The sequence below is a fragment of the Herpailurus yagouaroundi genome, unplaced genomic scaffold, assembly GCF_014898765.1.
Source record: "Herpailurus yagouaroundi ecotype Mexico unplaced genomic scaffold, PumYag 163, whole genome shotgun sequence".
Lineage (NCBI taxonomy): Eukaryota > Metazoa > Chordata > Mammalia > Carnivora > Felidae > Herpailurus > Herpailurus yagouaroundi.
The window spans coordinates 52199906-52225553 of record NW_024412404.1 but is presented as its reverse complement, the minus strand read 5'-3'; the positions used below and the strand labels follow the sequence as shown (position 1 = coordinate 52225553).

The 25648-nt window shown below is 39.2% G+C and overlaps 1 protein-coding gene across 1 annotated transcript in view; it reads right to left on the bottom strand.

Moving 5' to 3' along the window:
* Positions 1-25393, bottom strand: part of TRUB1 (TruB pseudouridine synthase family member 1) — a 38079-nt gene extending 12686 nt beyond the window's left edge. Inside the window, exons 1-4 of the mRNA XM_040486563.1 lie at positions 25068-25393; positions 21820-21918; positions 14462-14517; positions 5174-5255 (exon numbers count right to left, since the gene is read on the bottom strand). Coding sequence (XP_040342497.1) covers positions 5174-5255; positions 14462-14517; positions 21820-21918; positions 25068-25350 — 520 coding nt within the window. The 5' untranslated portion in view covers positions 25351-25393. The remainder of the gene's footprint in view (positions 1-5173; positions 5256-14461; positions 14518-21819; positions 21919-25067) is intronic.
* Positions 25394-25648: the final 255 nt, after the last annotated feature.

Here is a 25648-nt window from a genome sequence, read left to right as displayed (position 1 = left end):
CTGGCTCAGTCAGCAGAGCATGTGACTCTTGATCTCAGGATTGTTGAGTTCAGGCCTCACATTGGACATACAGCTTATTTAAAACAAACAGAAGCACCTGGGTGGCTCAGTCGGATAAGCATCCGACTTCGGCTCAGGTCATAATCTCATGATTGGTGGGTTCGATCCCCACGTCCAGCTCTGTGCTGAGAGAGCCTAGAGCCTACTCGGAGCCTAGAGCCTGCTTTGGATTCTGTGTCTCTCTCTCTGCCCTTCCCCCTCTGGAGCTCTAGCTCTCTCTCTCAAAAATAAATAAAACCTTAAAAAAACTGTTTAAATAAAAAAATAAACAAAAAACAGTAAGTTGGGTACAGAAAGCAACTTTCTTACTTTTGAGAAGAAAGCTATAAAAAACCTATAGGGAAAATCTATAAAAAATCAGATAGACTTGCTCTTTCAGATATCAAGATCTAGTCTAAAACCATAGTAATTAAGATAGTTCAGTGTTAGCACAAGAATAGACAGACCCGTGTGACAAAATGGATTCCAAACAAACCCATTATCTATAAAGTGCGTGACGGTGACCAAAGAGGCAATGCAGTAGAGAAAAGTGCTGGGCCATACAGGAATATGCATACAAGAGGGGGGAAAAAAGGTGGATTATAGATGTAATGTGAAAGGCAAAACAACAAAGCTTCTGGAATACAGGAAAATATCTTCATGCTTTTGGGGGAGGAATTTTTGTTTTTTTTAAAGTGGGTACCAAAAGGACTGGACTAATCACAAAGGGAAAGACTTAATAAAGTAAACTAAACTTAAGCTAAAAACTTCTGTTTTCCATGACACAATCAAGAGAGGTAGAAAATATGCCACAGGGTAGGAAAAACACACGTAACAAAAGAAGAACACATACCCAGAGTATACAAAGATCTCATACAAATTACAATTTTTAAAAAGGCAACTCAATACAAAAGAAAAAAAAAAACCCAAAAAGCAAATGGGCAAGAGACCTGAACAATACACAAAAGAATATGGCTAAGAAGCCAAAACACTTGATAAAGTGCTGAATCCCATTAGTAATCAAATTAATACCACAATGAAATAAAACTACACACTCATCAGAATGGCCAACATTAAAAACACTGTTAATGCCATGTGTTGCCCAGGATGTAGAGCAAGTGAAACCCCATTTATTGGTGGTAAAAATCCAAAGTTACACAATTACTTTGAAAATTGTTGATAATTTCCAGTACACGAGGATTGCCCTATGACCCAGCAATTCCACTTGGGTGTATTTCCAAGAGAAATGAGTATGAGTCCACCAACAAACAGATACAAAATACACATAGCAGCTTTATTCATAAAGTCCAAATGTCAACAGAAAAATGTTATATATGGAATGCGGCTTGAAAGGAGTTTCTAGGAATCTTCTATTTCTTGACTGGTAGCTGCATTGAGGTTTGCTTCGTGATGGTTCACTGAGCTGTAAATTTAAGTTTCGCTCACTTTTCTTTATGTGTGTAATATCTTGTAATAAAAAGGTTTAAATACAAACAAAAGGTACCACAAGATGACTGATACCTATCTACACAGCAGCCATACTAGAGCATGTGCCCTAGTTGTTTAAATTGCAATCTGAGATCCAATTCAAGTCCTCAGCTTCCTCCAGGAAGTGTGGGCAGCAAACCACAGTCCGAGAGGAGCCACTCCCATGAGATACATTAGCTACACCCACTGGAAAAGACCTTGTAACATCCTATCTTGGGGCCTAGGGGTTGTGGTGTTTAGAACAGAGGATTAGCATGAGATACCACTTTCCTTTCACCTTTCTGGCCTCCCAATAAAAAAGCCACAAGACAGAGAAACCTATTCTTCTCACAGGAGCAGTCAGGCCTTCCCAGAAGCTTGGCTCACATCTAAGATAGCCTGGGAAGCCATGGTCCTCACGCCCTGAGCTCACTGAAGAGCAGATCAACACAATGAAGCCAAGTGTCCTCAGGCCAGCAATTGCACCCAAGACTCAATACCTGGATGGGGATAAGAAAAGAGCAGCACAAGGCAGGAGGATGCTGTGCCTTTTGTGCGACTCGGCTGCCATCTCGCCGTCCTCTATTGCCTGCCTTATTTATCCGTACACTGTGCTTTATTCTATATGCCACACGTTGTCCTAGACACCAAGAATGTAGTGAGGACCAAAAGAGATAGGTCTCAGCCCCACAGTTTCGGGATTAACACGCAAATGTGTATGTACAAACAGTCAAAAGCTATTTAGGGATAAAGGAAGGTGCGTGAGAGAACAGAAGGGCCCTATTATTAATATGGTTTGAGCTTTGAGTCTACTGAGCCACACTTGTTTTCTTATTCTTCTGAGCGAACTTTCAGGTATCTGAAACAACAGCTAAAAATAGCATTTGTCTAGATAGAACAAAAATGACTTAAGAGCATTCATTTGCCATTTACTGCATACTGCCTTAGTTACCTGACCTATATGTCAGCTGTTCTCAAAAGTCAATTAAAAACTGCATTTTTATTGTTACAGTGATGTGGGAGGGTGGCAACATCAGCAGCATTTAATATTCGAGGACCAGGGATGCTGGATGTATCACAACATGCAGGACAGGTAGCACGATGAATTGTTCTGTGTACTACATCACTTCTGGACGTCTGCCAGATAGTCATGTGGGTGAAAACCTGTTTAGAATCGCCTGAGGCTAGAATCTAAGACCTTTTTCCATTTAAACACAAAAGTTCTCCATGGGACACAAGTTCCTAAAGGACACAGGCTAGGTCTCATTTACCTTCCCCTTGGTACCTGTTTAAGTTTAAGTAGATGAGAAACATTTGCTAATTTATTTAAATCACAAAGAAAACTCATGTCAATAAGCAAACCCGATGAGCTGTCATTTTTTCTGGGACTACAAATACTATTCAATACACTACAGGGAGGTCTCCCTTTCAGGGCCTGAAGAAAGTTACTTAGTTTTTCCATGACTTAGTTCAACATATAATCAGATGATTTTAACAAACTAAGTTTTCTTTAAGTAAGGTTACAAACTGCACAATACAATGAAGAGTTTTTTTTAACTCCAAAATGCTTAAGGGCAGGAAGAAAGGGTATGTTTAAGTACAGCTAACTCTTGAACAACACAGGGGTTAGGGTTATGGAACCTGCATGAAGTAAAAAACCTATGTATAACTTCTGACTCCCCCAAAACTTAACTACTAATAGCCTGTTGACTGAAAGCCTTGCCAATAATATAAACAAATGATTAACATATATTTTGTATATTATATATTATATTATATATAGCTTATAGTAAGCTAGAATGTTTCTAAGGAAATCATAATGAAAACATGTACAGTACTGTATTGTATTTATTTTAAAAAATCATTTAGAGGGGCGCCTGGGTGCCTCAGCTGTTTGAGCATCCAACTCTTGATTTCAGCTCAGGTCATGATCCCAAAGGATTGTGGGATTGAGCCCCACATCAGACTCTATGCTGAGTGTGGAGCTTGCTTAAGATTCTCTCTCCTTCTATCCCGCTCTTACACTTTCTCTCTCTCTCTCTCTCTCTCTCTCTCTCTCTCTCTCTCAAATACATAAATATATATCTAGGTATAAGTGGACCCACACAAGACAAACCTGTGCTATTCAAGGGTCAACTGTATTTTCATCACCTTGGTCCTATTCTAGTATCCCCTACTCAATGAACTGCTCCATCACATGACCAGCTTTAAAACCTAGAAACCTAGGTCATGGTTGACAACGTCCTCCCCTTCACTACCCCATCTCATCAAGAAGTCTTATCAATTTTACCTTCTCACCATTTTTATGATTATATAGGTACTTTATATACTCTGGAAATCTCTGATATCATCCTATTGCCCTGTGCTTTTTTAAAAGCTTTCTGGTTGAAAATTATGGTTGGGTTTCCATTAAGTGAGGGTCTGCTATTTCCTAATAATTTCAAGGAGAATTCAACATCTGTTTCTTTAAAAAATCAACATAAATCAGTGATTTGTCTTTTGATTATGTTGCTTGATTTATCAGGTAGGATCCTAAGTTATATATAAATCTTATCAGGACAAGTGAAGCTACTATGACCAAGGAGAAGGTTGGCCTAAGTACTGGGGCAATACATAATATACAGTAAGTGCATTCGACACAAAACACAGGACAGCCAGATGGCTAAATTAAGAAGGGGTAACATTAAACACGAGCAGAAAACAAAACAAAAAAAAAAAACAAACAAACCCAACACAGCAGAAAGCCCACAAATAATTCACGACTGATGACATTATAATGTAGGTGAACGGACCGTACAAAACGTCAAGGGCTGCATTAGGAATAGCGCTGCACTCTGAGGGTTGCTAGGAAACCATCTCACTTATCTATCCTTACTTAAAGGAGGAAAAGAAGGAATGGTAGAAAAATTAAGGTGGGCCCCAGTGAGTTGTGTTTTACTTCCAAAGAAATAGCTTTCCCTCTGTCATATTGTCGTATATGCTGCAAAAGCACAGGAACATAATTAGTGGTAAAGCACTAAACTTGGTGCATTTCAAAAGCTAAGAAATAACTGCAAAATAAATAAATAAGCCATGGGAAGGCACAGGTAAAATCTAACAAGATAGTCTCTCCGCTTTTTCGTTTACTAGGGAAAATGTCCTAATTCCTAGCTATAAATTGTTTTTTGGCAAGAGAATTATTTGGAAGAATTCTGAACACTAAAGGAAACTGATTATAGGAAAAGAGGCAATTATGACAAATGATAAATCTTTAGAAACAAACCCATACCAAATAAGCAACAATGTGATCAAAACTGTCAATTTTATTCACCCAAAGAAATGTACTAAAAGCTATCATAATCACTGATAATATCAGGTAAGAGATTTATTTTTAAAACTCTGAATTCACAGGGGCACCTGGGTGGCTCAGTCGGTTAAGTGTCTGACTTCGGCTCACGTCATGATCTCATGCTTTGTGAGTTCAAGCCCCACATCAGGCTCTGTGCTGACAGCTCAGAGCCTGGAGCCTGCTTTGGATTCTGTGTCTCTCTCTCTCTGCCCCTCTCCTGCTCACACACTGTATCTCTCTCTCTTAAAAATAAACATTAAAAAAAAAAAATTCTGGATTCACAGAAACTTTGTCTAAACGTGAACGAACAAAGAGGACTACGTTAGACGAACATCATACCGTAAGGCTTTTCTTCTGTTACTTTGCCAGTGGAATCTAGCGTGTCAGTAGCTTTCCCCAGCTCCCCAATGGCGGTGTACCTCTAGAGGAAAAGAAGCAAGGGAGAAAAATAGGTCATCAGGTACAGAAAAACTTACGCATGTCTTAAAGCTTTATACAGAATTTTACTAACCCTACCAACTTGAGACAAAATAAAGGCAAAAATAAGCGACTGCAGCTGTTTTGTTAATTTGTGACATGTGGGAAGCACTTATGTAAACTGAGGAGTGCTCACGAACTTCCCACACCAGCCCACACGACACAGAAGAGCCGGATTATACTGACAATTATGGCTCATAAACATACGCTTGTTACAAACCAATTTCTAAGACCAGTTCTGGGAACTGGGAAGTTTTGATTCTGGAAGAAAAATTTCAGATATACCTATGAGTAGAGAGAACGGTACAATGGCATGGCCAATGGTATGTGGCCATCAGAAGACTCAACAATTTTACCACACATACAATTAAAATTAATTCTAAAATATATCCATTTACTACTTCTTACAGGAAATACTAAGACTAATCTTAGTAGCTTCGTTAGATGTTTAAACAAAAGCTAAATATGCAGAAAGTGAGCCAAACTACTACAGCAGAACTGGTGTCCTTAATATTACACGTGTTTTCTTAATAAAGAGAAATAGCTACTTCTCAAGCTCTCTGAAAGGAAAAAAGTCACATCTAAGAACTGATCATTCACAGTTAACTGAGGACTATTTTCCTTCTCACCTCAGGGCACATTTGTATTACATACTGTTTATACTACTTTCTTTTGGTCAAATTCAAATTTTATTTGGAACAGCTCATGAAGCAGTGAGAAAAATGCCAGGAATATAATTCCCACTGAAAAGATTCTGTAGTTATGTGGACAACTGTTTAAAGAGGAAGCTCAAAGTACTTTGTAGAAATATAAGTTTATTAATGACAAGTTTATTATGTTAGCAAAGGAACCAGAGACAAAAATGAGAAAAATATTAGAACTTCAAATTCCCATGAACAAGCATTTTATACCAGTCCAAGCTGCCTGTGGATGAAATCGCCTTCTATTACATAGCTCAAAATAATTTTTTCAAATAATTTAATATAGGGGGAATGTTCTAATGCATTTGAATTAACTTTTTAAAAATTTCAGAGAAAGACAAATACCCTGTGATTTCACTCATATGTGAAAACAAAACAAACACAGGGGGAAAAAAAGAGACAAACTAAAAAACAGACTCTTAAATATAGAGAACAAACTGGTGGTTACCAGAGGGAAGGTGGGGGCGGGTATGGGAGAAACAGATAAAGGGCATCAAGAGTACATTTATCATGATGAGCAGAGAGATGTACAGAATTGTTAAATCACTGTGTTGTATACCTGAAACTAATATAACACTGGATGCTAACCACACTAGAATTAAAATAAAATTTTAAAAGTTCAAAAAAAATTTTTCATTAGTATCGACAAAAATTAGTTTCTTGTAACTAAACAAACAGTCTCATCACCCGAGATGCTCCACTCCTGCTTCCATATTTTGCAACAGTCAATCTGGATTAAGCAAACCATGGGGAGAAGTATATACAGCAGGGTGAATGGGAAGAGTGTGGACTCAAAGGGTTGAATCCTGATGCCATCACAAAAAGTAGATTAAGTGAGCCTTTCATGCTGGAGCCTTGTTTTCCTGATCTTAGAATGGAGATGATAATAGTACCTCAGGAGGGCAGAGTTTAGAACAGTACCTGGCCACAGTAAGCAACAGAAAACAATACTATTATCATCATTATTATTTAAAAAAGAAAAAGAGCGAGAGATACAAAATGATTCACAGTAACAGTGGTTTGAGTGACTCATCTGGTTATAGTGAGTTCCCATAAGAAACAGGAAAGCAAGAAAATGCTCTGATTTTTGCCTTAATCATCTGGTTGCATAAGAAAAACAGTGCAATCTATATACATCACGAGAAATCATCACTGTTTTCTGGTTTTCCTTGAACCTTGAAACTTTTTGCATTATTCTATGTAACAAGTTTTAACCAGGCACCTTTTAATTCTGGAACATGCTTTCCAAGTACGCAATGCTCATTCTAGTCTCTGAGCTCCAGGGGTTCTTGGCACATGCAATTTCCCTAGCCTTGAGCTTCCTCTCTTCTCCAGCAATCAAACCCTAAACCCTGTTATCTTTCAAAGCCACTCTATTAATTTATCTCAACTTCCAATCGCTCACCTGGCAGCAGAGCTAAGAGTAGGTGTTCAATACATAAGAAGAATGGAGGCCTATATCAAGCCCACATTGTGTATTCATTCATTCACTAGTGTATTCATTCAGTCAATCATGTTTAAGGATTGTGAATGTACCAAATATTCTCCTAAGTGCCTGTGAGAGATGCAAAGATATATATTGATCCTTATCTTCCCCAATTACAAACTGTTAGCTTGGATTTTGCAATGCTGTTCTATTGTGTTTCTCACTAGATGGAAACATGGTAGCAGCTTAATAAAAAAGTTGTTGATAGAATTATATACATGCTGGAGAAGTTCTTATCTGTACAATTCACATTTCACCACAGTTTTGCACATCCACATGGTACCTGCCAAGTTTCAAACCCTTTCAGGTTCTGCAGTTACACTGAATCTGGCTACATGTTGGATTCTTCTAAAGGGAAATATTACTTAAACCAGTAATTCTCAAACACTGTGGTTTTAGAACCCTTATAAACACTTGGAAGTTACTGAGAAACCCTGGTGCAAGTGTTTTTTTTTTTTTTTTTCATGAGTTCTATCTGTTGATACTGACTGTATTAGAAATTAAAGCTCAACAATGTTTAAAACACTAAAATACATGCACACATTCCATTAACTATCAGACCCATGCTACCATCAGGTAACCTCTGAAAAACCACAATATACCTGTGTGATGGCAAAGCTCTGAGAACGGTTTTGACCTCAACAGACCACCCCCCTCAGAAGTCCCCGGAACACAGTTGGTGAACTGCTCATCTAAATCATAGGTGTTTTCTAGTTTTCCCTTGTCTTGGCATCTAGTGATAATTATCTTTTAATTCTAGTCAATGGTCCACAAGCTACTTAGTAAAATCCACCCGGACAGTTAAGCCTCCTAGTGAAACAAAACCTTACCACCAAGAAGATATGGGTTAAAAGAAGAAAAAAAAAAAAAAAAAAAAAAAAAACCAAAAAAACATGGCAAGGTAGATCTATAATGCTACCATTTTATCCTGTGGGATCTAAAGTATTTCTATTCACTGGCCTAAATTCGACACAGACACAGGATGCATACCTGGGAATTCTGAAACCTATTAATGGATACGTTACAATATAATTTGACTACACGAAAATGGAGGTCCTGTGGAATTTTTAAAGAGGTTTCCACTGAACTGTGTGCTCTTTGAGATTCATGGTTTCTCACTGATACTAGCACTACTCTCCTCTCTCCTTCACCCCTCTTCAAGCTCCCTGAACCCCCCAGCAAGACACTAGCTAGACAGCTTAAGAGCTAACCGGCTTCTGTACTCTTCAGAAGAAAGGAAACTGTTTTTGTATTACAGAAAGATAATCATTTCCATCTCAACTAGGCAACTGCTTTTTTTGAGGCTTATTTTGAAAGCTTGTGATTCGAAGTTTCATGAACAAACAAAGGAATATTATTTACGATGAGGAAGAACATTTTTTTTTTTTAATCTACCAAACCAACAACATGTGACTTTGAATGTCTTCATTAAAAAGGAGTAGCTCTTCATAGATCCTAAGTGGAAGCCCTTCAAATTTTCAATATAGTACTTATGGAATATATGAATATTAATAGACTGTAAAGACAAGGTACAAATTGGACCATGCTCTGGAGAAAATGAGGGAAATGCACAAGTCCTGGAAAGTTGGCTTATGTTCCATAGGAGCAATAGTGACATCACAGTTCAGAGTTAACATTGATTGGTTAACCTAAAAATGCCACTGTATACTTGGGGAAAGTTACTATCCTTTGAACACATCCAGGGTGGAAAAGTTTGGATACCCCAATAATAATACTTGTTTAATTGTTGGAGGGATACAAAGCTGCTTTCTGAGGAAACACTGGCTTTGCCAACAGGTACCACTTCAGTTTATCTCCACAGTGATAGGAAAACAGTCTTACCTCTGGATAATGCCAGTTAGTCTTTAAACGGCACCAGTGATTTCAAAATAGGACAGCAACCCTTCCACCTGCTCATGTGGTTTCTAAAGCACATATATAAGTAACTGACTTTAATTAGCAATACAGGATGCTAATAAAGTTAATACTGCAAAACCTCATCAAAGTCCATTACTTCAAAGTACATCTGCTACCCAGCTTCTGCTCAATGATTGGCTCAAAGAAAGTATAATTTAGGGAAGCTAGCAGAGGAACATGCACGCGGCCTTCTAGGCACTTAGATCAAGTGAGGCCAAAAGGACACATGAGTCTAACCTCTCTCAGAATCATTTTACCTAAGTTACATTTTATATAGATCCACTTCTACATCTGTTGTAAAACTATATTTGAGAACCACGGTCTATCATGCGATATCCCTCACAGTAAGAAATTTCTTTCTCACTTTAATGCCCAGAGCTGGAAGCTGATGCTGCTTTCTGATGAGTGTCACGTTTTGCCTAGGCTACCAGAAATCAAAGATAAGGAAAAGGAATGAAACTAACTGTACTCAAGGTCTCCAACAGAACTTGCTCAGATAAAATAAATGTCAGTGTCTATGGGACATATAGTTAGAAATCCAACAGGCCTGGAACTCAGGAGAGAGATTTGGGGATTCGTGAAATACTTGGGAATAGTAATATTAATGACCCTTGAATAACAAGGGTTTGAACTGCATGGGTCCACTTACATGCAATTTTTCACAATACAGTTCTATAATGTATTTTCTCTCCCTTATGGTTTTCTCAATACCATTTTTTCTCTAGCTTACTTTGTATATGTATTTTACACTGTATTATTAAAGTATGTATTAATCAACTGTTTATGACATCACTAATGCTTATTAATAAGTTAAAATTTTAGGGAGTCAAAGTTATATGGTGATTTCTGACTGTGTACGGGATCAGTGCCCCTAACCCCCACATTTTTCAAGGGCCAACTATAATAGGATTTATCGATCAACTTCTGTATGCAACGCATTATTTGGAAAACTACAGGCTCTGTATACACACTAGACATGTAATCCAAAAGAGCATGCAGTGAAAACAAAAAAGGACTCAAGAGAAACATGATCATTGGCAAAGCAAAGAGCACCATAAGATAGGAGAGGAAGCAATGAAGAACACAGAGAGGGACCCTTAAATCTTACACTGATCTGAACTGGAAGGAATGCAAGAAAGAAACTGGGTGGTCTGAATGGTCTCTGGTCTTCAAAGAATGGGAGCAAAATAATCTGATGGCATAGAGATTTTATTTAAAAGGTCAGCACTCCACCCATTAAATGAGAGTAGCTGTATGAAGTGGCACTATGTTGAAATGGATTCGAAGGACGTGCCTCGGTTCAGCAGGGAAGAGTGTTAGGCCACGTTCACTTAACAGTATCTCTGATCATGACTGGATGGCGAGGGAAGGATGTACTGTGATACGGCTGTCATGTGAACATCGAGTATCTGCCATCCAAGAACCAAGTAATTCTACTCTTGAGGTAACTCCACCCTACCCCTACCAGAAGTCTAATTTTTCTAGTAGCGTTGTGATGTGAATAAAATTCATCGTAAAAGTAGGAAGTGGAGAAAGAGGAAGCATTGGGTCAAACTGTAGGTCCGTGCCTAGCTAGGCACAATCTGCAGGCACCACTTATTTTTAATGAAGTAGAAGGACAAATATCAAGAGGACATCATACATAGAGTTACGGCTGTTGGATGAAACTTTTGTTTTTTATACATGTATGTGTATAGAGGGCCACAATGTAGAATGAATTTCTTACTATGGGTCTTGGAAAAAAAAATGTTTAAAAGCCACCTCTGGAATTGCTTCCAGTGATACAGATAAAATCTATTTTTAAAAAATTTATTCATGGAGCACCTGGGTGGCTCAGCCGGTTGGGCTTCCGACTTCGGCTCAGGTCATGATCTCACAGCTTGTGAGTTCAAGCCCCGTGTCAGGCTCTGTGCTGACAGTTCAGAGTCTGGAGCCTGCTTTGGATTCTATGTCTCCCTCTCTCTTTGCCCCTCCCCCGCTTGTGCTCGCTCGCTCTCTCTCTCTCTCTCTCTCTCTCTCTCAAATAAACATTAAAAAAAGTTTTAATTTGGGGCGCCTGGGTGGCGCAGTCGGTTAAGCGTCCGACTTCAGCCAGGTCACGATCTCGCGGTCCGTGAGTTCGAGCCCCACGTCGGGCTCTGGGCTGATGGCTCAGAGCCTGGAGCCTGTTTCCAATTCTGTGTCTCCCTCTCTCTCTGCCCCTCGCCCGTTCATGCTCTGTCTCTCTCTGTCCCAAAAATAAATAAAAACGTGGAGAAAAAAAAATTTAAAAAAAAAAAAAGTTTTAATTTATTAACAATTTTTAACTACTTTTGATAAAAAATGTAATATTGCACATAATTAAATTTAAATGACTTATCTTTTAACAGATACATAACCTAAAATTAAAAGTATAAAAAAACAAATAGCTAATAAGATAATAATGCCAACTTTTGAAATGTGAGGCACATAAGAGCTAGGTTTCTGTAATAAGATGCACCTGGGATTTTCTATTTGGGATACAGTCATCTGAGGATCAGCGATTTCACTGTATGACATTCTGCTTTCTAAGCTGAATACCAAAATGCTTTGTGATAAATAAAGCTTAAACCAGAGCCAATGATGTATTTATATTTCCGGTCATATTTCTAGAAATATGCCTGGAATTTATATGTAAAACCTTTCAATACTGTGTTGTATTTGTAGTTTCCAGAGGAGGGGAGAGGTGAATAATGAATATTCAAAAAAGAACAAATCCTTGATGCAAACATATCTTTTTTGTTATCATTATTATTGTTATTATTATTATAAAAGTGACTTCTTCATTGTAAAGATTTGGGAAAATACTAAATAAAGTGAAAAAAGAAGGGGCGCCTGGGTGGTTCAGTCGGTTGAGCGTCCGACTTCGGCTCAGGTCATGATCTCGCGGTCCGTGAGTTCGAGCCCCGCGTCGGGCTCTGTGCTGACCGCTCAAAGCCTGGAGCCTGTTTCGGATTCTGTGTCTCCCTCTCTCTCTGACCCTCCCCCGTTCATGCTCTGTCTCTCTCTGTCTCAAAAATAAATAAACGTAAATAAATAAATAAATAAACAAATAAATAAAGTGAAAAAAGAAAAGAAAAATCATCCATAATCCTGTATCAAAGTAACCACTTAGATATTGAAGAAACAAATATTAAGCAAATGGCAAAACCCTGTATCAGAAACAAATTCTAGACTTCATGTGGAGGTATTTAAGCACAAAGGTGCTTAGCAAAACAGTCAAACTCTGCCATTGCAACACAATTTTGGTATTCTGTGATTTTTCCACACCAACATTTTAAAGGTTACACAGCAAGCCACACTGTAATGTTTACACTTATCTGAGGTATTAAGATCCTTTCCAACTGAAAGATACAGGTTTCTATTCCAGTTGATAACTAAAAAGGGGCTATCAAAGACCGTGTGTTCTCCAGGGCTTTTATTTTAAGAAAAGCTTACTTAGGCCGCTGCCACTCAGTGTGTCCATGATGAGGTAAGTTCAGAAAACGAGGCTGCTGAGAAACGTACTTCGCAATCTGACGTTGCTATAACATTTAAATTATATTTTACAAAAGTCATCAATTAGTCTGCAACAAACTGGAAGCTTTTTTTTAAAACAGTCTTTGACCATTCTAGATATTTTAAGAAGCAATTGTGACAAATTCACCTTACCAACTATTAAATAAAAAGTTAGTCTAGGGACTTGCCGAAATTCTTCTCCACCTAGCAGCTTATTAATCTTCCCTCCAAAGGCATTTTCACTGGTCCTTAGCCCCAATTATTATAACCAGCACCTCACTGCTAATTAGGACACAGATACTATTGTCTCTTTTAGAGCTGGAAGAGACATGTAGAGGGGATCAAATCATTCTTCCTATTGAAAAACTGAGAGGCTCTGAGAGGTTAATCCCTTTGACACGTTGACTCCTGTTTCAATGCTCTTTCTGCCCTGAGGTTTTGGGTTTTGCGTGAGGATTCTCACTGAATGCCTGAAGCGACACACAGTTTTACAGTTTTTCCTGCCCCTGCATAACGCTTCCTCTCTCTCCCATCAAATGCCTCAAAATGTGCTTTTGGATTTAGTCAAGGTAACTCTCACAGATGAATGATGTAACTTATCATCCTAAAGAAGCCTCACTTTTCTTTAGTAAACATTTTCTAACCATTAAACAAAGCAAGTCTTTTGTTGAAAAGTGCATGGGAGGGGCGCCTGGGTGGCTCAGTCGGTTAAGCATCCGACTTCGGCTCAGGTCATGATCTCACAGTCCGTGAGTTCGAGCCCCACGTTGGGCTCTGTGCTGACAGCTCAGAGCCTGGAGCCCGCTTCGGATTCTGTGTCTCTCTTTCTCTCTGCCCCTCCCCTGCTCATGCTCTGTCTCTCTCTGTCTCAAAAATAAATAAAAACATTAAAAAAACATTAAAAAAAAAAAAAAAAGAAAAGTGCATGGGTTACAAAGTGGGATTGTTTCTATAAAAATTCCAAGGTTAAAAAAAAACCCTACCAATAGAAGTTAGGATCTGTAAGTTCTCTTGCATCTAAGAAACAGATTTATATAAAAAGTATAATTTTTAAAATTTATAGGCACTGCAGAATTTTTGCTTCTATAAATCAATTTGCTTTTCAATTAAGAACTTCCAATTTATAGGGGTGCCTGGGTGGCTCGGTTGGTTAGGCATCCAACTTCAGCTCAAGTCATGATCTCATAGTTTGTGAGTTCGAGCCCCACATTGGGCTCTGTGCTGACAGCTTGGAGCCTAGAGCCTGCTTTGGATTCTGTCTCCCTCTCTCTCTGCCGCCTCTGCCCCCACCCCACCCCTGCCTCGCTCGCACTCTGTCACTCTCTCAAAAAATATACAAACATTGAAAAAATAAATTTCCAATTTATAGTCTCAACATTTCGAATCTCAGATATCACGACATGTAATTAATGTTCAGGAATGACACCTATAAATGCACACAGTTTATTTTTTAATTGATCAAAATCCAAAACATAGGTCATTAAAAACATTCAAGAAAAAAGAAAAACAAAAGTTTTCCAGTATTCTTACCTTGGACCCTGACAACATACTGGTCAACATTTTTGTTCCCCTTCCGATTCCAACCACTATAAACCAAAGAAAGAAATATTATGACACTCTATTCTGAAAACTAGGTTTTTAAAATATCTATATATTTTGGTCATAATTTCTTGGCATGTATAATAAAAAGTTGGAGGGAACATCTATTTAGCATAATTAGAGGGCTCCTCTTACTCCAATCAGTTTAACCTGTCATGCAACTTAGAAATTCTGAAGACACTATGGGAGACACACATTTTTCCTCTCAAAGTGTTAAACGTGAGAGAAGACTCAACCTAGACAATTAGATAATGAAGTTTTAGAAGAATCTCCAAAGACTCACTGGAATTTTATATGGGCATCAGTGAAAAATACATGGCACAATTTAACCACGGTATATAAAAGCCTTTTGACAGAGTTCATTACCGAGCAAATCAAAAGCCATCATCATAGCTAATGAACCATTTAGAGATGATTCGTGTCCAGTAGTATACAATCAAGAAAACAGAAACATAACAGATCAACCAAACACAAAAAAGAATACAGGGTAAAATGAGAGCTTGCAGAATGTATACTCATATAGACCATCTATTAAGTACAACAATGGCCCACCTATCTCTTCAATTTCAAACATTATTTACCCTTATGACAACACATTTCACCAGGTGAGAATGGGAGTTTACGATGATTTCTGCACTTAAGAGCAAGAAGCTTTTGTAAGAATTGAAGTATTTCTCATTAATGGATGTGATTTTGTAAAAGAACACAATATAAACACCACAATTCAGAATTGCAAGAAAAAACAAGGAGAAATGCCTGGCAAGCTAAAAGAATTATTATGAATATTTACAGTGGATATCATTCATTGAGTTTACCATGTATCAAATTCCACTCTAAATGCTTCCATTTGTTGGCTCATTTAATCCTTATAACAATGCTAAAAAATAATACAATTATCCCTATTTTATAGATGAGGAAACTGAGAGAGAGACTCTAAGAACGTTGCCTAGAATCTCACAACTAGTAAATAGTAGAGTTAAAATTCGGATCAGACTCTCTAACAGCGGACCCCCTTCCTTTTCATCCTTCTGCTACCTGACTCATCTAGACTTTCTTCCCACTGTCATGAGCCTGAATTAGCCTAAACCAATACCAGTCTGTTCTACATTCTATCCCTTTCTCTTCCAATTCATACCATTTCATAACCACTTCCGATAACCTGTACTGCACACTACAAAGCCCCCCCCCAAAATACTCAATTGGGTCCCAACGTCTATGGTACCAACACTTTTTTATTCAAAATTCATCCTTCGAAACCTAGCTCAAATCTCAACCCCATACAAAATCATCCCAAACCCTCTCTAAGCTTCTACGGTAGAATCATACTAGTTCAAAGACTAAGATAAAAAACTGTATGCCTTTAGTATCTTCTGTTGAGCACAGTGCTCTCCAGATGACAGCTGCTGCCGTCCAGGCACAAACTTTGTAAAATAACAACAAAGATCCAGCGCACCGGGGTGGCTCAGTTGGTTAAGCATCCAACTTCGGCTCAGGTCATGATCTCAGGGCTCTTGAGTACGAGCCCCACATCGGGCTTTCTGCTGTCGACAGAGCCCACTTCTGATCCTCAGTCCCCCTCTCTCTGCCCCTCCCCCACTCACTCTCTCTCAAAAATAAATAAACATTAATAATAGTAACAACAAAGATCCAATCCAATTTTGTTCCATTCAAGAATCCCCAGTCAATATTTCTGGGGCAGCTACTATGTACTATGTACACAGTCCCAAGAACAACACTTTGATGAAACAGAACATTTCGTGACTTTGAAAGAGTTTATAACCTTAAGGGAAAATAAAATACAGATAAGAGAAATTGCAAGTGCTCAAAAAAACGGTGCATAATGAGTGAATAACACTAAACAGCAGTATGATAATATATGATTAAGAGTCAAAATGAACGCAGCATAACTGCTGTAGAAGGTCAAGGAAGGGAATACTCTGAACTGCTAAAGAGGCCAGATAATGCTTCTTTCAAGCATTTCAAACAGAGTTTGAGTTGCCTTAAAGGATGTTTAGAATTTGAACATACAGAGAAGAGAGAAGTACATTCTAAAAAAGGAACAAACTGCACACATTCTCAGACACAAGGATGAGCACAGTGGCTTTATCAACCACAGTGCAGATGTCTCAGCGTAGGCTGACATGTTTGACTTTACCATGGTTGAAACGCTGATGTCTCTGCTAGTTCAGTGATCCAGAATGATAGAATTTGAAACAAGAAGGCATCTTAGAGTTATCCAGCTTAACCTTCTTCTCATTTTATACCCAAGAAAACCAAGGTCCACAAGACCTTTGTGATTACACTGGGTCCACCTGGATATTCCAAGATAATCTCTTTACCTTAAAGTTAGCTCATTAGCAACATTAATTCCATCTGTGATAGAACCTAAAATATTCATAGATTCTGAAGATTATGACATGGGCATATTTAGGGAGTCATTATTCTATTTACCACAGGATTTTTGAGAATCTTGCAAACCTTCTTTATAGAATTATGTGTCATATATACCATATATAACATAGGTTAACAGAATTATAAACCTAAATTTCAGGTTATATCTTAAATTGTCAGCTAAATTCTTAAATCTGTACCATCAATATTACAAAGGAAAAAAAAACAGCAAAAAACAGTCTATATGTTGAAAGTAAAAGTACATTTTTTCACACAGGTTCAGTTTTGTTTAAAAAACGTTTTATAAAGCACTTTACAGAGTACAGCATATATCATTATGTTATGAATATTTTGTATGGTATTTCCATAAATCTGCTGAGAGTTATGGTAGATGTTATCCCTTTCAAGAGATAAACAAATGGAGATTCAGAGAGATTATAGGTTTTCCTGGGGTGTGTGTACTTAGTAAATAAAGCAGCAAGTTCACAGACTCATGATTAGAACCCAGTGTTTATTCTACCATATAACAAAAATCAACTTCTAACAGTCTCCAGAACTACTAGTTTAGACAATGAATATCCTCTATTCTGTGACTAAATACCTACCTTTTTTAAACTTTATTCCTCATTGGGAACTACAGGCATTAGAAGAAAAATTAATACATTTGACACATGTACAGATTATATCATCATATAAATCCCTGGATGATCAAATATAAATTAAGCCTCCAGACAGGAAATTAGTTCCAATGCAACTTCTTCCACTCACACAAATCTCAGCCAAATACCTGTCCTTCATAATTCTAAAATGGAAATTTCAACAAGATCCCTTAGCTTAGGGTAAAAACTAAACTTATTTATTCGCTGCCTTGAAGGTTATCATCTTCTGCATACCAATGAGTAAAAACCACCAGAAACTAATACAATTGGTCCATTCGTAAATACACAGCAGACCTTATCCTGTCTCTTCTTATATTTTGGTGCTGTGCCTTGGAAAACAATAGAACAGAATGGTTACAGCAAATAGGCTTCAACTCATGGAGTGCTGAACTGATCAAGAACGGAGAAGCCAGTTGTAGGACCAATCGCTAAGAATGCGGTGACTGATCAGTAACCCTGCAGCAGGATGGGAGAAGGAGGCCCAGCCAGGTATCTGCCATGCCGGGTTAGGGCAGAAGCTTTGGAGCTGAGCACATCTGAGTCGAAATCCTGACTCTGCCAAAAACTATGACCATGTATGACTTCTCTGTGTTTTCATTTCTTCTTCTGTAAAATGACAAATGATAACATCTACCTTCTAGGACTACAATAGGATTAAAGTATATAATTTATGAATGTCCTAAGCTGAAGACTTTACACATAGTAAGTTGTTCAATAAATGATTATCATTAGTTATGGCAAGAAACAATAACTGTCAGAATTTGCCTGTTCAAGTTCTCTAATTCAGGAAAATGGATTTCCTAGTGTTTTAAAAATCTATTTAAACCTTCAGTAAAGATATTTTTGCCAATGTGAATGAAATAAAAACTGTAAGTTTTGAAAGTGCAAACTCCTACACTGTTTCTAACTTTCTTGAAAAATAGAATTTTCTTCACCAATTTTATTCTTTTCTCCTAAATAAGCATTCATTTCCTTTGGATAGCTTAGATTGGGTTTATTGTTTGTATCTAATTTTTTAGCTCTAATAAAATGGATTGGACACTGTAGCACAGTATTTTATAAACCAGTAGGCACAACCCATTAGTGTATTGTGAAATCAATGTAGTGGGTTACCAACATTTTAAAAAATGAAACAATATGGCACAAAAACAGATACTCAGATCAATGGAACAGAGTAGAGAATCCAGAAATGGACCCACAAACGTATAGCCAACTAATCTGTGACAAAGCAGGAAAGAATATCCAGTGGAATAAAGACAGTCTCTTCAGCAAGAGGTGCTGGGAAAACTGGACAGCGACATGCAGAAGAATGAACCTGGACCACTTTCTTACACCGCACACAAAAATAAACTCAAAATGGATGACAGACCTAAATGTAAGACAGGAAGTCATCAAATCCTCGAGGAGAGGGGCGCCTGGGTGGCGCAGTCGGTTAAGCGTCCGACTTCAGCCAGGTCACGATCTCACGGTCCGCAAGTTCGAGCCCCGCGTCGGGCTCTGGGCTGATGGCTCAGAGCCTGGAGCCTGTTTCCGATTCTGTGTCTCCCTCTCTCTCTGCCCCTCCCCCGTTCATGCTATGTCTCTCTCTCTCCCAAAAATAAATAAATGTTGAAATCCTCGAGGAGAAAGCAGGCAAAAACCTCTTTGATCTTGCCCACAGCAACTTCTTACTCAACACGTCTCCGGAGGCAAGGGAAACAAAAACAAAAATGAACTACTGGGACCTCATCAAGATAAAAAGCTTCTGCACAGCAAAGGAAACAATCAGCAAAACTAAAAGGCAACCAACAGAATGGGAGAAGATATTTGCAAACGACATATCAGATAAAGGGTTAGTATCCAAAATCTATAAAGAACTTATCAAACTCAACACCCAAAAAACAAATAATCCAGGGAAGAAATGGGCAAAAGACATGGATAGGCACTTTTCCAAAGAAGACATCCAGATGGCCAACCAACACATGAAAAAAATGTTCAACATCACTCATCATCAGGGAAATACAAATCAAAAACCGCAAGGAGATACCACCTTACCCCTGTCAGAATGGCTAACATAACAACCCAGGCAACAACAGATGTTGGCGAGGATGCAGAGAAAGAGGATCTCTTTTGCATTGTTGGTGGCAATGCAAGCTGGTGCAGCCACTCTGGAAAACAGTATGGAGGTTCCTCAAAAAATTAAAACTAGAACTACCCTACGACCCAGCAATTGCACTGCTAGGTATTTACCCAAGGGATACAGGTATGCTGTTTCGAAGGGACACACGCATCCCAATGTTTATAGCAGCACTATCAACAATAGCCAAAGTATGGAAAGGGCCCAAATGTCCATTGATGGATGAATGGATAAAGAAGATGTGGTATGTGCGTGTGTGTGTCTACACACACACACACACACACACACACACACACTGGAGTATTACTCAGCAAGCAAAAAGAATGAAATCTTGCCATTTGCAACTACGTGGATGAAACTAGAAGGTATTATGCTAAGTGCAATTAGTCAGAGAAAGACAAATATCATATGACTTCACTCACATGAGGACTTTAAGACACAGAACAGATGAACATAAGGGAAGGGAAGCAAAAACAATATAAAAACAGGGAGGGGGACAAAACATAAGGGACTCTCAAATATGGAGGACAGAGGGTTACTGGAGGGGTTGTGGGAGGGGGAATGGGCTAAATGGGTAAGGGGCATTAAGGAATCTACTCCTGAAATCATTGCACTATATGCTAATTTTGATGTAAATTTAAAAAATAAAATTAAAATAAACAGAGATTCAACAACCTCAAAAAAAAAAAAAACAATAAAATACAAAACACGAGACCACGTAAAAAGTAAGTACTGTCCTACTGAAGTTTTTTTGTAGGATGTAGGGATAGAAATCCTAACTTATGTATTTTTGTGACTATGGACATAGTTATACAAAAAGTTTGTACCACATAAACTATGTGGATACACACTTTAGCAGTCCATGAAGGTAAACTTTAGAACCTCTACCAGAGGCATAATAAATAAATAAATAAATAAATAAATAAATAAATAAATAGGGATAAATCATTTTTCTCCCGTTAATCAATTCTACCAATCTGCCTCAACAAACAATAAAATGCTCACTATATCTCCAAAAGAAAGTGTGACTTCCTCTCAGGAACCATAAGGCTCACTTTCTCAAGAGAGCTGTACTCTGAGATTAAATGTGATATAGGCAGAAAAAAGAGCCAAATGTCTTATCAGGAATCCCCATGACCACACTCCATGTTGGAAGATCCATACATGGCTAAGACTTACAATGTAACATAGTAACGTTACACAGCAGGATCAAATGGGAAAAGGACACCAGAGAAATTCATGCATCGGTTTCCTTATTCTCTCTTCCTCCTATGAGCGGGACACTTGAGCATGCTCCTTCCTCCAAAATGTAAACAGCAGTAACATGTGTGCGATATTCCCACCCAGGGAAGCCTGCCGGAAACTCAGCACCCAAAGTTCTTATTGGAGGGGATGAGAGGGATGGCTACTCAGGCACATCTGCCTGAGTGGAAGGACAAAATTCCAGACTCCTAAAAGGAAAGCAGGTGTTCAACATAAACCACACTGTTCACACCAACAGCCGAGGGACAGCAAGCACCCTTATCAGATAGAGAAGGGAGGGAACACTCTCAAAATCCAAGTTCCCAGATGCCTTCCAAGGGCAAGCCTTGTAAGCAGGCCTTTCTAAACACAGCGATTTCAGACCTGCTATGTTACATGTTAGCTCTTCTTCACAGATACAACACCCTTTTTCAAAGTCCCATCCACACACAAAAGTGGCTACTTCTAAAAGTTTCTAACAGTTTGTACCAGTTCAGAGCTTCTTTAGAAGACGGCATTATAAATCCAGTAGATCTAAAATACTCCAAAGCAGACTGGAAATGGCACAGCTTTAGTCAATCTTATCTGTTCTCAATCAATATTTCCTTCTTCCTTTTTTCTTTAAGTTTATTTATTTTGAGAGAGAGAGAGAAAGCACATGTGTACACGAGAAGGGGCAGAGAGGGAGAGAAAGAATCACAAGCAGGTCCCATACTGTCAGCGCAGAGCCCACACGGAGGCTGGGTCTCATGAACCATGAGATTATAACCTGAGCTGAAAATCGAGAGTTGGATGCTTAACTGACGGAGCCACCCAAGCACTCCAGTATTTCTTTCTATAATAAGTGATAGTTACATCAAACTTCCATTCACATCTCTTACCCAGAACTCCTCGGGCAGCACTGTCTAGTGTCCCTCCATGTCCAATTTTCAAAGTCTGCTTTTTCCTTTTGGCCCATTCTGGAGAAGGCATTCCAGCTTCTATGAAAGTAATTGAGATGAGAAATAGCAATTAGCGAGAAAAATGAAATAGAATCTCTATAATAAGGGGTGAGGGTAGATGGAATACTCAAAACAAAAGTACTACAGAAACTTAACAGATTAAGATGATAACATTACTAGCAAAGAACATACTTAAAAATGTACAGACACTCCCGAAATTACAAAGAAATAGTATCCCAAAATTAGTTGTTTAGAATCCAGAATTCATTTTCGAAGGGAAAAAAAATTTTTAAACATGAGCAAAGATCCAGGCTAACGCTGAAACACCTAGTAAATTCCTAGTAATAGTGAGCTGTTGGAGAATGATAAAAAGAAGTTAGTTTTTACATAGGCAGCTAGTTTTACAGGTCCTCAATTTCATTTCTAATTCTCTCTTGTTTCCTGGTATTCTTTGCTGGTGCCCCCAGTTACCTAATGTCGGGAGTACCTCTCACATGGCTACTTCTAAGAATGCTAAGTTCCCAAAGTATCTTCATTGCCCTTTGCTCCAAATCAAAATCCTCACTATTCCTTCAAGAAGCTAATCTCAACAAAAGGTTATGTGGGAAGTGGGTAACAGTTAGGTTGCCTCTCAACCTCTGAAGCATTGAGACTTAAGAAAATGCCAACCCGGCCCCTCTCATCCTCCTAGTGTAAAGATACACTGAAATCATGTTATCTGACAGTGCTTTGGAAACCACAAGACATTCTGACAATAAATTATTATTATTTTCAGCAGTATTATTGTTATATATATCAACATATTGATAGAATATTGGCTACTAAAGTTCAAATGAGAAAGGGCAGGAGCAGAACAGCTCTATTGATCTCCATCTCCCAAACCCAGCAAACTTCCCTTATAACCAACCACTGACACCAAGAAGATAAAAAAGAGAGCCAAAGAAAATGGAAAGAGGGAACAGAGAAAGGAAAAGAAGGGAAGCTGAACAATAATGGAGAAGCCAGATTAGATGGCCAAAAGATGTGCTGGGCTGCTCAGCCTGACCACGTAATTACAGAACACAGTGTGTTAGAACACAGTCCTAAGGCCCCTCTCTGATTACATCACCATGTTTGGAAAGGCATGGCTGCTGCTGTAACACAAACCCATAAGCCTAGGTCCAGGTTTCGAACCCTTCACCTTTCACTCGTAATGCATTATGGATTTCTCATCTATAAGTTTATAGAAAACTTTTGGAGAACTCTTTGGATTTTTCCACTTGACACTCCTTCGAGTAAGAAGGCCCCCAAGTTTGCTTCTTCCCTTTGTGTCCAAATTTGCCTCTTTCGAGTTCAAAGACACACCACCTCTATTGGAATTTTGTTCACCTTATTGGTAACATTTATGGAAGAATATTTGTTAAGGTCTTTCCCAATGTTTTGGGCCTTGAAGGATTCAGATAGACAAAGAAGAGGAAGGACTTTAGTATAATATGAATCACTATAGGGAAAGGCCAGAAATGTTAATAGAGGCTATTTCCATTAACGGTGGTCTAAATGAGCGGGTGTCAAACCTGGCTAGCATCAGAATGTGGTGCCTCGGAATCTGTGTCTTGTAGAATCTTACCAGGTAATTCTGACAGCCAGTTACAATGGCATTTGGGAAAGCCTGGTCTAGCTAACATAAATACAGAATAGACCAATCAAAGCAATATAGAAATGGAATAATGAGAATATCTGCACCCGAGTGACAGGCTTCTGGAAGATAGCCTAGCCGCAGTCTTGAAACAATGTTTTAACCAAGTTTCAACAAGAAACTTCAGTGGCTTGGAGGCAGATTCACCAGAAGGCAGGGGTATGGCTTTGATCATATGAAAATCTGTCTGAGTCACAGTGTAGCTAACAAATCAGGCCAAATGAAAGCAATTCTATGAGGGAAACAACCCTATGATGACACCACAAAGCTTGCTCTGGATGCATTTCCTTCCTTCAACATTCCCTGTTGTAAGACCCATTCTTACAGGTAACAAGGTGCAAGGAAAGTGGAACAAAAGAACGAGTAGATAGAACACGGCAATTAAACATCCGCAAGAGTGTACCTACTGCCATTAAACATCTGAATCTGGATTGTGTCCATTTTAATTAACAAATTCCTATAAGAATAATGTTTTTGCATCAAAAAAAAAAAAAAGTATAATAAACTTTGCCAAGGGACTCCAAACAATGTTAAGAAGAAAGTTTCCCGTGTGGAAAGACAGGCCAGAGCCAAATTCAGGACAGCCTTGAATTTGCCAAATAGTTTTATCACCAAAGGCTGCAGGAATGTCTATGCTTTGAGCACAGCTAAGAGAAAAGACAGTATCTTTCACCTTCACTTCTCTATAGGCTAGCATAGATCTGGCTTAATGTAGGTGTCCAATAAATCTAAGGTTCCTGGATGCCACTGTCTGAAATAATCTACTGGGCTGATGAACTGAGAGATCCTGCAGACTTTTCTGATATTCCCTCAGTGCGCGTGAAGAAACAAAAAGAATGCTCTTAAGTTATGGTGTTCCTCAAAACGCGGTCCGCAGACTACCTACAACAGAATCACCTGGAACAACACTTTAAAAATGGTTTCCTAAAAATACCCCAGAACCTCAAAATCACAACCTCTGGGTTTCAGGAATCTGCATTTGTACAAGGGACTCCAAATAATTCCTATGCCCACTATGTGAAAACCACTGCATTAAAGCCTTGGTTAATTAAGTGATATATGCATATCCAAACTATTTTTAAGGATGCAACTTTGGCAACTTTGGGGGTAGAGAGCCAGTTCTGCCTTCAGGAGAGGTTCATCAACGTGAACCAAAGAAAAGGCTCCTGGGCGATCAGATTACAGAATATCGGCCGGCCTGCTCAAGGGAAGAGATGTGTTTGTGTGAGTGTGGGGTTTTTGTGTTTTGTTTTTTGTTCTTCCCTTGAGAACGACAACTGCCAACCAGGCTACAGGAGTTCACGTCAGGGCAAGTCCAAGCTCGAGATGCCCCAGATGTCTGTCCAGGGCTAATTCAGTGGTCATCCTACTCTTTACCCTCCTTTTATTTCTTGAGGCACAAACGCGCAAAAAAAAAAAAAAAAAAAAAAAAAAAAAAAAAGCCCATTGGCTCTCTACGGCTTCCGCTCTCGCGACGACCGCCTCAGCCTGGTCCCCACCCGGGCTGCGGTACCTGCTAGCAGCTTCTCCTTCAGCCGATTCAGCAGCTCGGCTGAAGTGGGCCCTTTGGGCTTGTGCACGGCGAACACGCCGCTCAGGGACAGCAGCTTATTAGCCAAGGCGGCCTTGGAGGCCGTGGCTTCGGATCCGGTCCTGGCGGCGGCCGCAACCGCCGCGGCTGCAGCCGTCGCTGATGAGGTGGCGGCCGTTGCTGCGGCTGCTCCTGCAGTTTCAGGGACCCGGGCCGTGTCTGTTTCCAAAGATGACGATACCACCGCCGCCTCAGCAGCTGCCATACTTTTTCAACCCAGACCAGTTTTGTAGCTGGAGTCGCACGCTAATGACGCAACAAGAGTGCGCCCGACGTCCCTCCATCTTTCCCATACTTCGAAGCTGTGCTGACGGGAGGGGCAGTCGCAAGGGCATGTGGGAATTGTAGTCCATGGCCTTTTGCTGCAGGCTGGGGGTAGCTGCGCCTTCCCGGGGCTCTCATGGAGTATTTTTTCTCCTGTACTCCTATGTGCCTCTTAGGTCGGGTTAGTTCAGAGCTGCAGGTGTGATTTGGAGTTCCAGTCCCAAACTGCTGAGCCCAAA